Here is a 14,208-nt window from a genome sequence, read left to right on the forward strand (position 1 = left end):
ACAATATCTGGGAAATCTGTCCCTCCAGGGGGGATAGATAGAGGTTGAAGTGTTGCTTACAGGTCAGACCTTAAACCGTAAAAATAAACAGCTGTCTTGCAGTTTGGGTGGTGAGGCCGCTGTGTGCAATTTTAAGTGATTTACTATAGATGCCAATTAAAAATTGCACTGGGAATTGATGAGTATTTTGTAAAAAGAATATATGTATATATATTACACAACCCATGTTGAGTTTAAGACAGCACCTGTAACACGAACTCTGTATGCGTACCATTCTTAATGTGTCTTCTAAAATTGTACTTTTTATTCAAAATCAGCTCTAGAAACTTAAAATCAAGATTTTATCACAGTTAATTGAAAGTTTTTCAAAACTTGACACTAGATGGCGCCAAAGATTTTCAATGATTTGTAATAAACATTAAGTAATGGTTTTTCATATGTGGTTTATGATTCAAATTAAAGTTGTACTTTGATTTTTTTTATACGAAACATTTAATTATTTACTTCCAACTGCATCTTTATTGATAAAATTAGTTTAGACGACAAGAGAAATTCGCTGTTTAAAGTTAAAGTGCTAAAGAGGCTGAATAGCATAATTGTAAAGCTTTTTTTTTTTAAAACTTGTCTTTTATTATTTTAAATTGACTAGTATAAATTTGTTTGGTTAGTGTCCCATTTATGAAAACGTTTTGCATTTAAACAGCAGTTAACTCAAACAGACGATGAATGCTGGGAAATTTTGTTTTCTGGATATGGTCGGCAGCTTTTTCTTTTGAGAACTTATTTTATAAAGTAGTGGAAATGATTAAGTTTAATCAGGGCAGTTTTCAAATTGAGAAAAGCAGCCTAACAAAAAAATATTTGTATGTTGACATTTGAATGCTAGCCTCAGGGCGATCTTTTTGTCACGTACTTAGATTATAGTGAAGAGCCGGAGGGTGACTGTAGGGTGCATGATGTTAGTGTCGTTCCACGGATGAAAAGTGGGCTCTGTCTGTCTGCCGGTGTGTGTGCGTGTATGTGTGTGTGTTGTCTCAAACAGCCCGTAGTGTGGAAGGGCCCCTAGCGCCAGACATTAGTAGTGGCCTGGCTGATTACTCCCACTATCGGATCTACATCTTGAACAACGCAAACTGGATCACGGTCAGGCGCGTGAAGAGGCGGCCGCAGCTCCCGGACTCCTCTCCGCCAGCACCCAAACATTACCAGAGCGGTTCTGCTCACAGCTGGGCTCGCCGTCTGCGTTCCGCCGTCTCCACTGCAGGGCCTCTTCAGTTTTACTCGGGGGGGAAAAGTGGGTGTTTGCTGCTCACTGGTGTTTCGGCAGCGGCGGAGCGAAGTGTCCTCGATGGCAGGCTGGAAGGACGGCTCGGTGCAGGAGAAGTATCGGCTGGTTGTGGTCGGAGGCGGAGGTGTCGGGAAATCGGCCTTGACTATCCAGTTTATTCAGGTTAGTCCCCTTCAAATTAGCCTCTATTTTGATTTGTCTTTTGGGTACCCCCCCCCCCCCCCCCTGGGTTTATCCGCAAACACGGCGACAGAAAAGAGAGGCAAACCCCGGGGACAGACACCCGGTTCGGTTCTGTTCAGTTCTTCTTTTGCCGAGGCCTGGTCAGTGCTCGGAAACAGCGCGGAAGGATTTATGGACTAAGATGGGGAAATGTTAATCGAGGAAAGACGACTATCGCTGTAAACGCGACACACTTTGCAGAGCGAAAACAAAGTGAGGACTTCTCAGACTTTAGCCGCTTTTATCCACTGCAGTCCGCAAAGTAGCGGATTGTTTAGCCCTAGTTTGATTTTAATATCAACTCTAAGTCACTTTTAAGAAAAACTTGTGGGAAGAGTTACAAAATGAACCGATCATTGAGTCAATCTCCTCTTGGTGATAGTCCGGTAGAGTTTGCCACATTTGGTCAGGCTTTTCTCCCGGCACGGGTCGGTTCCAATTCAGGTGTGAGATCATTTATCCGCATTTGGGGCCATAGCACACATGTTTGCTGACCTGAATCACACCGGTCTGTTTTAGTTTCACCAGCCGGACTTGCTCCAGTGTGATTACACTTACTCATTCCCTACTTGGACAGTTTTTTTTTATTCTTGTTCTGCTGGATTTGGGCCATAATGGGGCCCAATCTTTCTGACTGCTTAGATCTAAACCGAGCTAAGCTGTTTGAGTTGAGTAACTGTGAAATAACAAGAGTATCCACTGAAAAATGTCCAACTTTTTGTCTTTTAGAAATATATTTCCAGTAGCCTCAGCCTTAAAGGCAACAAACACAAACATCCTCTAAGAGAAAACTGGCACTGCTTTAGTTTAGGAGACAATGGCTGCATAGATTTATAGCTGCACACTTGAAAACTCACTGGTGTCGCATCCAAAAGGCATGTAAACAGTTTACCTCCCTGTATTGCTGGTTACATTCCAACACTGTGCAGACACTGCAAGGTCGGATATAGGCATGGGCAAGGGGGGGGGGGCGAGGCCCCCCAAATGCCATGACTGACCCCCCCCCCCCCCCCCCAATGCCAGTGGCTTCCAAAATAAAAAGTAGACACAAATATTTTGAGAAAAATGGTCAGAGACGGATGTAAAAAGAAAAGAAAACAACACTTATAGATCATTGACTGTATATAAGAACTGGACTGAGTGAACACTGCTGAAATGGACAGCTGTTACTCAGTCATTATATTTGTCAGAATCCCCGTTCTAGCTCTTCTGCCTTTTTTTAAACATGTTCTTGCTAATCATGATTTTTCTTTTCTATAGCGCAAGTTATTCGAGTTATAAACTGGCCAATCAGATGCCTAAATACATGTACGTGGTCTCGCGTTAAATGTTCAAACCATTTGAGCGACATATTTTCCCCAACCCGCTTTCAGTGGAAGGGGTGTGGTCTTCTAACATGCTCACTCCTAAATGGAGACAGTAGTTACCATAGAAACGTAGCCTCAGACCGACTCGGACCAATCGCTGCTTACTGAGGATTTCTGGTTTGAAAATGGGAATGGCTGTATCGAGCAAGTAGCAAGTCATTCTCTATGGGTGACATCTCACTCACTCAGTCCAGTTCTCTTTACAGTCTATGATGTAGATGCAGCCGCCTCAATAGGACACTAGTGGTTGTGTCTGGAGCAAGGGGGAAGATGGATATATGGATAGAAGAACTCAGATGATGATTGCATGGTTTTTCCCCCAACCAAAAAACACATAAACACGACAAAAGTCAGATGACGAACTTTGCCCCTTGTCGTGTGTGTTAGCCCCCACCCCATCAAGTGTAAGCATGTCACTGATGCTGTCTTGGACTTCCAGAAAACTAATCTGCCGGCAACTGTGCGTCTCCATGCTGCCAGACAATAGTGAAGCTGGCACACGCTTCAGAGTGGAGGGGGTGTGAGTGAATTGGAAGGGGGGGGGGTCTAATGAGGGTTCAAAAAGCTCATTAACTGCATACCATGTATTAAGGGATCAGAAATGGGTTTTTTTTATGTCATAACCTATTGACCTTAAATTTAAGGCTACGTAGAAAGTCTGCATAGATTCATTATAGTAACAGAGTAATATATCTAAAAAAAGGTCTTGAGTACTTTTTTTTTGTGAGTCAAATGTTCTCTGAATTCTTTTTTTTTTTAATTATTCGATTCATGCTTTTTTAAGCGTTAACTGACAAATCATGAGGGGAGATTATATGTTAGCAGAGATTTTCATCTATATTTAGAAAATGTGTAATGCTGCTGGGTTGAGTGAGTTCAGCACATTTCACTTGTCTTAGAAGACATTCGAACCCTGCCACACTTTATTTGGACAGTAAACACAGAAGTACTGTAGCATTGTTTTTTTATTGAAGATGCATGTTTTGCCTTGAATACAGTGTTGGTTTTTTTAGCCCGTAGTTCAGGTGATCTGTTGATGTGTCAGTTGTTGGTTCGATTCCTGGACTGAGTAGTTGATGCGTCCTTTTGCAAAATGCTCGATGAACTAGTGTTACATATTTTCATCAGTAGCCGTGTCAGATAAATATAGGTTTTTTGTGTAGCTAATATAATTTTTGTCACAGTAACAGTTTTTATCAGGTCTTATGAAAATAAGATTGGACGTTATTCATGGGGGCATTCATGCTAGTTTAGAACGCTTCTAACAGTTGGATGTGAACTTAAGGTTTTTCCCAGACCCATGCTGAGTGTTTGATAGTAAGGGGGTGTGAGGGCCTGAGTCAGCCTGGGTGGGTTGATGGCCATCTCCTATAAAGAATTTGCCCTTTTGTCAGAGGAAGTCATTCTTACAAAGCAGTTTGGAACTCATTTCCACTGAGCGGTTTGTTTTCATGGCACATGCGAGGTGTAGACTGCTAGCGTGTCATTGCATCAAGTAGTGCGATGACTAGAAAAGCAGTATTAATGGTGGTCATCCAGCAGCTCGTCTTTTGATTGCTTTGCTTCTGGTGCATAGTGCTTAACAGGAATCGAACGCTGTTTGAAAGAAGATTGCAGGTGGCTAAGATGAATATTGCCGTAAAGAGGAAAGAACTTTTGGTTTGGATCCAGAGTTGGGAAAAGAGTCACATGTGTTTGGGCTTTCTAATGTCGTCAGTACTTTCTGCCAATCAATGGGTGGCTACATCGGCTCCGCCCCAACCGTTCCGTTCTATGGACCTACAACCGATGGGGGCCCCCCCAAGAGGTATGGTTCAGTACTGTTTAATGGGGCCATTTTACAATGGAAATGCTCAAAATACTGTATCGTACTGTTCCACTCAGTGGAAACGAGGCTCTAGTTTATTGTGGGGGGAAAAAAAAGAACAATCCATTTTCCTAAATTGTTGAAATAAGGTACTGTGAAACATTTTGAAATTCTTCTTTAGACTCGATTGTCTTATAACTATGCAATAAAAACTTATCAGGAGGCAACACTTTGACTTCCTGTTTGAAGCAAGTTTAAAAAACAAAAGTACCTGGAGCATGGTCAGTTCACCAAGTAACCTCTAGGTGGTGGTCCTCAGTTCAAGACATGCCCAAATTTTTCCAGATATCATACCGACCAGTATTTGTTTAATAACAGCTGTATTTATTGTACTGGAAATTGGTGCTAATAAAGAAGGGCAGAGTCTATTAGTTTACAAATGATCATTGAAACCTGGCTTCTAAATTTACCTCAATGGGCATGCTCCAACAATTAAGTTTGTTTGTCCCAATTTTTTTTGTGAGTTTTGGAAAAGTTTGGTCAGCATCATATGCAGCTACGAACGCAACGACTATGAACGTAAAAACTCACTCTGGATGCGTTTAACCCTTGTGGCACTTTAACGTTGGGAGTGGGGTCATCTAGACCCACTAGACAGTGCGCTGAACCTTTTTTCTTCAATGATTTGTGATCTTCACTATTGTCCATGGATTACATGAAATCTTTCCGACTTTATTCACCTTTGTCATGGTAGAGAGAACACGTCAATGTAAGGGTGGGGTCATCTAAGATAGCACAAGGGTTACTTCAAATCTGCAAGTGATGTTAGTGCGTGCTTTGTACTTGTACCTGGTTATCACAGGTTCACTGAAGCAGTTATCTTAACCCATAAGAACCCTACACCCATTATTCCTTAAAGAAAAGCTATGTGTTGTATACCACAGACCAAGTGGACCACTGAACTCACTTCTGATGTTTTTTTCTGTTACACTGATGGTACCATAGGTTCTCTTTACATTAATTTGGCTAGAACATTTTTGAAACACTAATCAAGTCAGACTTGATCAGTTTTTACAGTAGCTTTGGTTTACCTGGAGAAAAAGGAGCTGAAAACATAAACATAAATGTCATAATTTCTAGCTTTTTTTTGCAGATTCTAAGTTGTTTCTTCTGTGGTGTTGTCAGTGTTTGAGATCTTTCTTTGAAATACACAAAGTTAAGATAAAAAAATGAAATACTTAAGACTGTAAATAGAAAAGGGGTTCATAAGTAAGAGTGTGTTAGTTTGCTTCAATCTTACAACTTTAATACAGCAAAGTACGCCAATTTCAGAGCAACAAGGAAACTCTGTTTTCTAGAAAGGTCTGGTCTTTCCATCGTGACCACTGAAGCAGGGATTTTTGGGAATCAGATGGGCTGAAAGGATGATGTCACTTGGAACAGCATGGCTGGAGGTCTCTGGAGCTCCTGGCCTCCCTGACGGCAGCCAATTGGCTCGTGTTGCAATAGCGTCAGGATGACATAATATTGAGTCAGCTGACAAAAATTGTTGAACACGGCGTTTTGTTGAATATGACGTCCATGGACAAGGAAGCATCCCGAGTGAGGGGAAAACATGACTCACGCTGGCCTCAGGACAGCTGCCTGTGGGGTAAAGTGGATGTCTGAAGATTTGTTTAGATCCCTGTGTCAACGAAATCAAAACATACATAGGCTGTGCAGGGGAATGCTAAAAAACAAACAAAATACTTGCTGCCATTAGTGTGACATCAGCCTTCTTATCGGGGAGCTGATGCATAGGGGCAGAACTTTTTGTTATTTTGGCACATCAGATAGACGATGATGTCAATTGCTGTTGATGTACAGCCATGTTTTACATAGTCCCTGCATGGCTTTTGTTTGATACATTTATTGGCAATGCAGGCCCCCAAAAATGCAGTCTGATAGATTAAACATGGATTGTAAGGGCAGCCCTCCATTAGCATGTCAAGACAGGCAATGATGGTGGTATTTGAGATTACCAAGGACTGGCTCTGGAGCTGTCCTGAAAAGTTGCAGCTTTGCTCTCAGCGTTTACATTTGTATCGTTCTGACTGCTGCATCCTCGCCTGCTTTAATGTTTGTGATTTTAACGGCAGACTGAACAGCGTTCCCCTGATGTTTTTCATTGTGCCGTGTTTGTTGGAGCTCATACAGGGAATCCAGGCATACTTTTGATGTATCACAAAGCAGGGGCACAATGCAAACATGCGGTTTTTGTCTGCAAAGGAGCAAATCATTCTGCATGTGAACTTAGTAATAGCACATATTTTAGGGACGTTGGAACATGTTTGTATTTGTGTATATGTTTAAGCTGATCATGGCAAGAGAAGTTGGTAGTTTTCAGCACTTGATCACAAAGACTGGGCATGTTGTCCCTACGCTATGTACACGCTGGGTATGTGATGCGTGTTTAAGAACCCACGTTCAGCAGGTCAAATCTTACATTTCAAGCGTCAAATCTTGCTTCTGGCTTTTTCTTTCACAGCTCTATTCCGATATATTAAAGACTTGGTGTCATAGAGTCAGGCAAAAAATAAATAAATACATAATAATCTCTCAATTTTCAAACAGTCGTCACTTGCCGTGTTTTGAAAAGGACACTCCCCATACGTCACTACCAAGTCCGAGTCCCGGGTTGGTCAAAGTTCAACTGGTTTAACTTTCAACGCGCGTTCAGTGACCGCGTGTTTTGTAAAAACCTGTGTAGTGAACGTGAGAGTTCATTGGAAGTGGTGGCTTGAACACGTGTTTCCAAGCTCGCTTTGTAAACGTAGCATTACACCGACAAAGTGGTCGCTGCATAGCCACACGTAATGCAACAGGGGAGACAGGCCATCAGCTGCTTTTGTTGACATTTTGAATGACCTCATTTTTAAGGTCTTGCTTTGTTAGACTTAGCAGGCATTATGTAGCTGTACAGTTCAGCGCTGTTGATGGTTTCTGTCAAATTATGACACCATGAACTGGATTTGACCCTACTTTACTACCCTATTGGCTTCACAGTGGCAAAGTGTTTACGCAATGAACATAAACCAACGGATTCTGACGCGGACGAAAGCAGCTTTAGAATCTGTTGGAATTCCATTGAATTGTAAATGGTTGAAGAGCTGCAATAACTAAATGAACGTCAACATCGAAGCTAAAGCTCCATTGTTGAAGTGTTACATATGTTAGATAAATAAACAGTTGTGTTATTGGCTGTTAGCAGTCAGCTAATGCATTTCTTTGGAGCATTATTGTCATTTCTTGTTTTAGTGTTGTTAAACAGAGCAGCTGGTATGAGTGAATGTCTAAATAATTTCATGTGCATCAATAATTTGATGCTGATCTTGTGTTGAAATGTGGTGACTTTGACCTCTTCTGCTGTGGGCATAGGTTCATTAGACCACATAAGAACACTTCTACAAGAATAACGAGGTTAAACAAGGAACATCCGTCTGCTGCCTTTTGTGAAACAGCTTCCTCATTTGGCATGTTTCTTCTGCATATCAGTTATTAAATGAGTTTGTTGTGAACTGGTTCTTTTCCTTGTGTGTGTGTGTGTGTCTCTCTTTCTTCAGGTTATCTTATGTACTTGCGTTGTAGCTTTTTGAAGAACGTGCAGGTATTTCCTGGCTATATTTGAAAGACGAGCCTCATCTAAAGGAGTAGTTTTGTGGTGCCTGGTTTGGAAGAGCGGGCGGTAATCAAGTCTTCCGCTTTGCTCATCCTCACGAACACACACACACACACACACACACACACACACACACACACACACACACACACTGACTCATTTGTAGCCTTGAAAGCAGCAACAGCCATACAAATCAGTCAGAGCTGTTGCCATAGTTTTTTGGTCTGAGGATAGATACTGCTTTGAGTTGGGTCTCAGAAGCTCTGGAAAGCTCTTTATGTATATATTATTTTGTTATTCTTAGTGAGCAGCACTTTGGTTAAAAGTTGAGAAAGTTTGGTGTTCTTTTGCGGAGAGAAAAATGTGGTTTGGTGAAGGTGAGATTGCATAAATCCACAAATAACTTTACAGACCATCAAAACATTTTAGGGTGTTATCTGAATTTTTTTTTTGTGTAAAAAAAAAAAGGAAATGAGAGTTCTGACAGAACAACATGCCTTTCTTTGTTTTATTTAGTGATTTTATTATTGATATAGATTGATTAGTCAGCCAGTGCTGATGCCAATCAAAATCAGTTTAGTTCAATCCATGACTCATTGTTTGATGAAGACTCAAAAGACCTCAAACTTAAATTGTGACTGTTTTATTCTAGAATTGATTCAACTTCAGTACATTTCACTAAGTAAAAGTTAAGTAATTATCCAGTTTAATAATTGAAGTGTTTTCTTTTGGTTTGATAAGTTAAAAGTGACTGATCTGACTTCCTTGTGTCGTGTTTTGTGTATTTTCTGTAATAGGGCATCAACCTCAAATGGGAACAGCTGTATCTGAGGCCCCTTCTCACTTATATGTTACACTATCAGCTGCTAAGCCCATGAATAGTTTTTGTTATTTGTTTGTTTTAATTGACTTAGTTTTTGCCTTTATCATAATGATAGTTAACATAAGTATAAAAGCAATGCTTGGCTGTTTAGAGTTTTTAGAGAAGTGGTCTTGTGGCTTCAATTGTCTTTTGATCTATCGTAAAAGCATTCCAAGTGGCATTGAATTATGATTATGCCGCAAAATCCAAAAAACCTTTTGCGATTTAGGAAATAGTTTCTGTAGAGCAGCAGGAGCTTATTCAGAATTTGCCTCAGAGTTGTGGGCGGGACCATTGCCTTGTAGCAATCCCACCCCCTCTTCCCTCCGCTAACGCACTTTCCTGCTAGCTCACAGGCCCTCATACACCCATTCTAATGTTGAAACAAAAACTGCGAGCAATACCGGAGGGTATCTGTTTGCACATTTTTTAAGCCAGATGCCAGCTCAGACACAGAAAACAAAGACATGCGTGGATCTATTTGTCTGTCAGTGGATGCATCAGAATGGAGCAGAGCAGGGAGCTTGTGGCTCACCCAACGTGTTTTCTACGTCACAAATAAGCTCTTTTTCAAACAGCATTTTGTCGTCTGGTTCTGATTCACGATTTGATTAAAGAAATACTTAGAAATGCAATTTTATGTCTAATCATCTTTATATATGTCCTACTCGATGAGAAAAATGCCACAAGAACATGTTCAAAACACCAAAAACACCATTTTCATTGAAGTGGGTCTTTAAAGAATGTCTCCTGCAGTTATGACAAATGGCATCATAAATACATTCTTTTTCTTATCACAGTAACTTTCTGACTTTTGATGCTAGCCAGTGTTTTAATATAAAAACAAACTTTTTTAAATCCATTTTTTTGGCCATGGGGCATCATGAGCTTCCTTAAAGTCCAGGGTGATGAATGGGAAACAAGAGAGCAGCGACATGTGCAAACAAACATCCATACCTCCTCCGTGTGGCATTGGGGAATGGATGGCAGAAATTCCAACTGGCGAGTTTTCATTCTTGCACCTTTTTTTTTTACATGCTACTGCTTGACAGGAGACGCTATTTTTTTTTCTTCTTTCCGCCTCACATTTCACCTCAGACGCTACACTGCCTTCACATCCATTTGTGCTGTTTACAGGGAAAACTCTGTGGGATGTGGCCAGAGGGAAGCTGCAGGCAACAGTTTGTACTGATGACAAAAAACTTTGCATGTGTCTGTGTAGATTTTGTTGTCTATGAACATATCCCACAGTTGAGTCCAGTTTTAAGATTGTATGTCAAGCTGAATGAAGCACAGTTGATGGTTTCCTGCATGCATCTTTTCCTAAATACTTTTATTACATTTATTTTGAAGAAACAGAGAAACAATTTCAATGTTTTAAAGCCCCAAAAAAAGAATAGAAGAGAGGAGAATGAAGTAAACTTACTATTTAATTTCCATATTTTTATATTCAGTTTGTACTAAATGCAGTTCTGATAATAGAAATGATGTGAAACAGCTTTTTATAGTTATAGCTTATTATTTATTATTTTACAACCAAACTTTTTTGAGTTGGGAACCTTGTCTCTTACTTTCTTTCTTGTGTTTTAAGTTTTTTTTTCTTATTTTTTTTTTTTTTGAAAAAAAAAGTTAGAGAGTGTCTCTGCTTTTCCATCTGCAGCATCTCACATACTCAGACAGAGCAAAGGGATGAGCATTTCTGTGTTTTCTTTTCCATTGTTCAAGTTTTCTCACATCTGGCTGTGTCAGAATAACAGTATCAGGGCTCTCATCTCAGCCGTGTAACAACAAAAACTCTGGTTGACAAGTTAGCTGCCTTTTTATAGCGAGCCCCCTAGAACCCTTTCTAATAGAAGTGGCCTTATGAAACCTTTCTATATTCTTCTCAATGGACGTTGCAGATGGATTTATGTTGTTGGAGAATCCCTGACTGTATGCTGTGTTTGTGCTGCTGATGCTGAGTCTTGAACCGCCTGCCAGGCAGCTGCTGGACATTTGGCTGGAAGTGTCCCGCAGCCTATGAGGCACCTGGTGTCCATCAGTAGGATGTTTGGAATGAAACAAACCCTCAACAGGTGTCGCCGTTCAAACTTGAGCGTGACGACGACCTCGAGGAGGCAACCAAACGGGATTTGGCTGATCAGGTTCATCCGCAGATGGGCAAAGTTTTAGTCGAGGGGCTGTTGCAGTGACTCAAACAGCAGCTGTGCGCGGGGTGCGTTCGCAAACCCAGCTGGTGTCAGCTGACCTGAAATACAATTGCAAATGGTGGCACACACCAGCTGTCTTTAAAAATGAGGTTTGGTATGTCTAACCAAAACATGTCTCTCACAGTCAGACATCAGTCAACATATGTGAAGTTCCAACCTTCCAGACATGTGCCATTTGAATTGTGGAGCGGAAGTTGCAACCTCACATTTCCAGCTCTTGCCGCACCATTTCAGCTTTTTGTTGGCCAGAAATGGAGTTTTATTTGGAAGAGGAGGGGGAAAAAAAAGTCCCGACATAAATACGTTTTTACTGTTGATCAAGACAAGCTGGTGATGTTAAGCAGACAACCCTGTCAGTAGTGCCAGTTGCGCATTAGTACTTATTTATGAGGTTTTGCCTGCCGTCGTAATAAAATTTCTCCTGCCTGTGTTGTGGAAGTGGTGGCTTTAAAAGCCCAAAACGATATTGCCGCTGTGTCTGACGTGATGCCAGAGAGTAGCCCCATTTACTCTGACATATCACCTCATGCTACGAATTATGGTTTCTAGGCGAGTAAAGGAGGGCAGGAACAAACGCACACACTGGGGTTCTGCTTAAAGAGAGAAAGGAAGATGATGAACACCTCTATGTGGCTGTTGTACACTGATGTATTTATAGGATAGGACGAATGCTTTTAATGGTAAAAAGCTGAAAGTCAGTTCTGGTCTTCATGGTGTGTAAAGTTAAGATATTTATCGGGCAGCTAGTGCTGGATGTACTGAATCCTCTTCTTTTATTTTTTTCAGAGCTTTTTAGGGCTCCAATAATGTGGTCAGTCATGCAGTTTTCCGGAACAGCGGCCCACTTCCCCTTATGACTTTGTCAAATGACTTCAGATGGCTTTTCAACTTGTTCTCTGTACTCACATAACCATTGCTTTTCAGTAATTTGGCTCTACAACACCCTGCTTTGTCAATGAATGCATGTGCTATGTCACTTGCAAACAAAGACCAGGCCAGGAAGAGAGCTCCACACTGACTGAATACTTCTATGACACGTGGGACTCTATGCTTTTGCGATGTCGAGTAGTCCAACGTCAAAAACTTCTACACCTTTGAAGTAAACCCACACGATGTATGAATGTAAATGTAAATGTTGCCATGTTGTCAAATTGTGTGTTGCAAGTTTTTTTTTTTGTCATTTTGTCCTTGAAAGGGAAACATCTGAGAGTTTCTCCAGCTGCTCCAATATAAAAATAGATGTTAACCTATAGAAGTAAATGCAGGTCGACTGCTGACGTCATGACGTGCAGCTGTAGTGGGTACCTGTTGCAGTTCCTGCGACGTTTGTCATGGGAGTATACAGAGCCAGATGTTCTAAACAGCTGAAGAACACTCATCTACAACTAGAACCTTGGCGATGAAAGTTGACCGATTTTTCAGGGATTGTTTTTTTTCTTCCAAAGGTAAAAGGAAAAAATGAAACATTTACTTCTTGTATTGTAATTTGGCATTATAGGTTGGATCGAGATGAAAACTACTAACCCCTTATATTTGAATTATTGAGACAATCTATTTCCACCAAACCAATCAATTGATTGATTTTGCAAAACTAATTTTTGTTTTATTTAAAAGCTGCTTTTATGCAACTAAAACTGATTATATTACATTCATAAATGCATGGACCCTTAAATTAATACTAATAAGAATAAGTCTTTAACCAAAAGAAAAGTACATGAAATTGATTTAAAAGAAAATCAAGTCACAAATTTATGGAATTCAGTATTTCAGTTGCTTGTAACATTCTAGCTGATAAAATTGGTGATAAATTAGGTGCTACATCACCAATCCAAGCGTATACATATTTCACACTACATTTGTTTTTATTACAAAGGAGGGAAACAGCCCAAATCAGTCAGTAAAACTTTGTCTTTTCTTCTTTATCCCTATGTTCCCAGAAGACATAGCGTCAGACTTGGCTGTAAGCTCCTTTATCCCAATGGAAAACGTTTTTCGTTTTGTCTTCTGAAAATTTAGGAGAGAAATATTTGGTCAGGAGTAGAGTGGAGAAAGTGGAAGAAAGAGACTGCAGTATGACCAGTTCAGAGCGAACAGGCTTCTTTAAGCCCGGTGATCCGCTTGAAAAAAAAAAAAAGTGGCCTTTTAAATGGCACCTCTTTGATTCTGCGCCTTTAAATGGTTCAAACGTGTTTAGAGTTCAGCACACATTGATGTTTGCACTTGTTACTGAAGTCTTAATGCCAGAGAGGTTAGAGGAGAGCGGGGGTTGACGGTGCCATAGCTGGCCTACTTGGTGGGACATTTACCCTCCCTTTTATCCCCTGTATGGGCGCTCTACCCCAACTGGGTCAGTCAACACCGTTTTGTGTGAAGCTTTTTTTTTTTTTTTTAAATCGTAAAGCACAAGCGTGTGTTGAACAACTTTGGTAAAGTCAAGTGGCTTTCTTCTTGAATTAAAAAAAGTAAACTAAATGTCAACTTGTTTGAAAAATAAAACCGTATTGCAGTTTTGAATTTTGTCAAAATCAAGTGAATTTGATCAATATTTGTTTTTAACCGCCGCCTGTTTGGATCAGGTGATTCCAGGTTCAGATTGAAGGAATGAATGTATCTAATCCAGGTAATCAACTGCCGTATTGCAGGAACAGATTACAAAAAAAACAAAAACAAAAACTTGGCTGTAGCTCTCAAGGTCAAGGATTTGGCCTAAATCCTTAAACGCATTTTCAAAATAAAAGCTTCTCACATTGAAATCAGTCCAATTCCATAACAGACCTATCTAACGGTCTGTTTT

At 40.4% G+C, this 14,208-nt stretch overlaps 1 protein-coding gene across 1 annotated transcript in view; it reads left to right on the forward strand.

The window, feature by feature from the left end:
* The first annotated feature begins 1,002 nt into the window (after positions 1 to 1,002).
* rras2 (RAS related 2) overlaps positions 1,003 to 14,208 on the forward strand; it is a 30,030-nt gene continuing 16,824 nt past the window's right edge. Inside the window, exon 1 of the mRNA XM_023953447.2 lies at positions 1,003 to 1,450. Coding sequence (XP_023809215.1) covers positions 1,349 to 1,450 — 102 coding nt within the window. The 5' untranslated portion in view covers positions 1,003 to 1,348. The remainder of the gene's footprint in view (positions 1,451 to 14,208) is intronic.

The sequence above is a fragment of the Oryzias latipes genome, chromosome 3 (assembly GCF_053564925.1).
Source record: "Oryzias latipes strain Hd-rR chromosome 3, Olatipes_Hd-rR_3.1".
NCBI lineage: Eukaryota > Metazoa > Chordata > Actinopteri > Beloniformes > Adrianichthyidae > Oryzias > Oryzias latipes.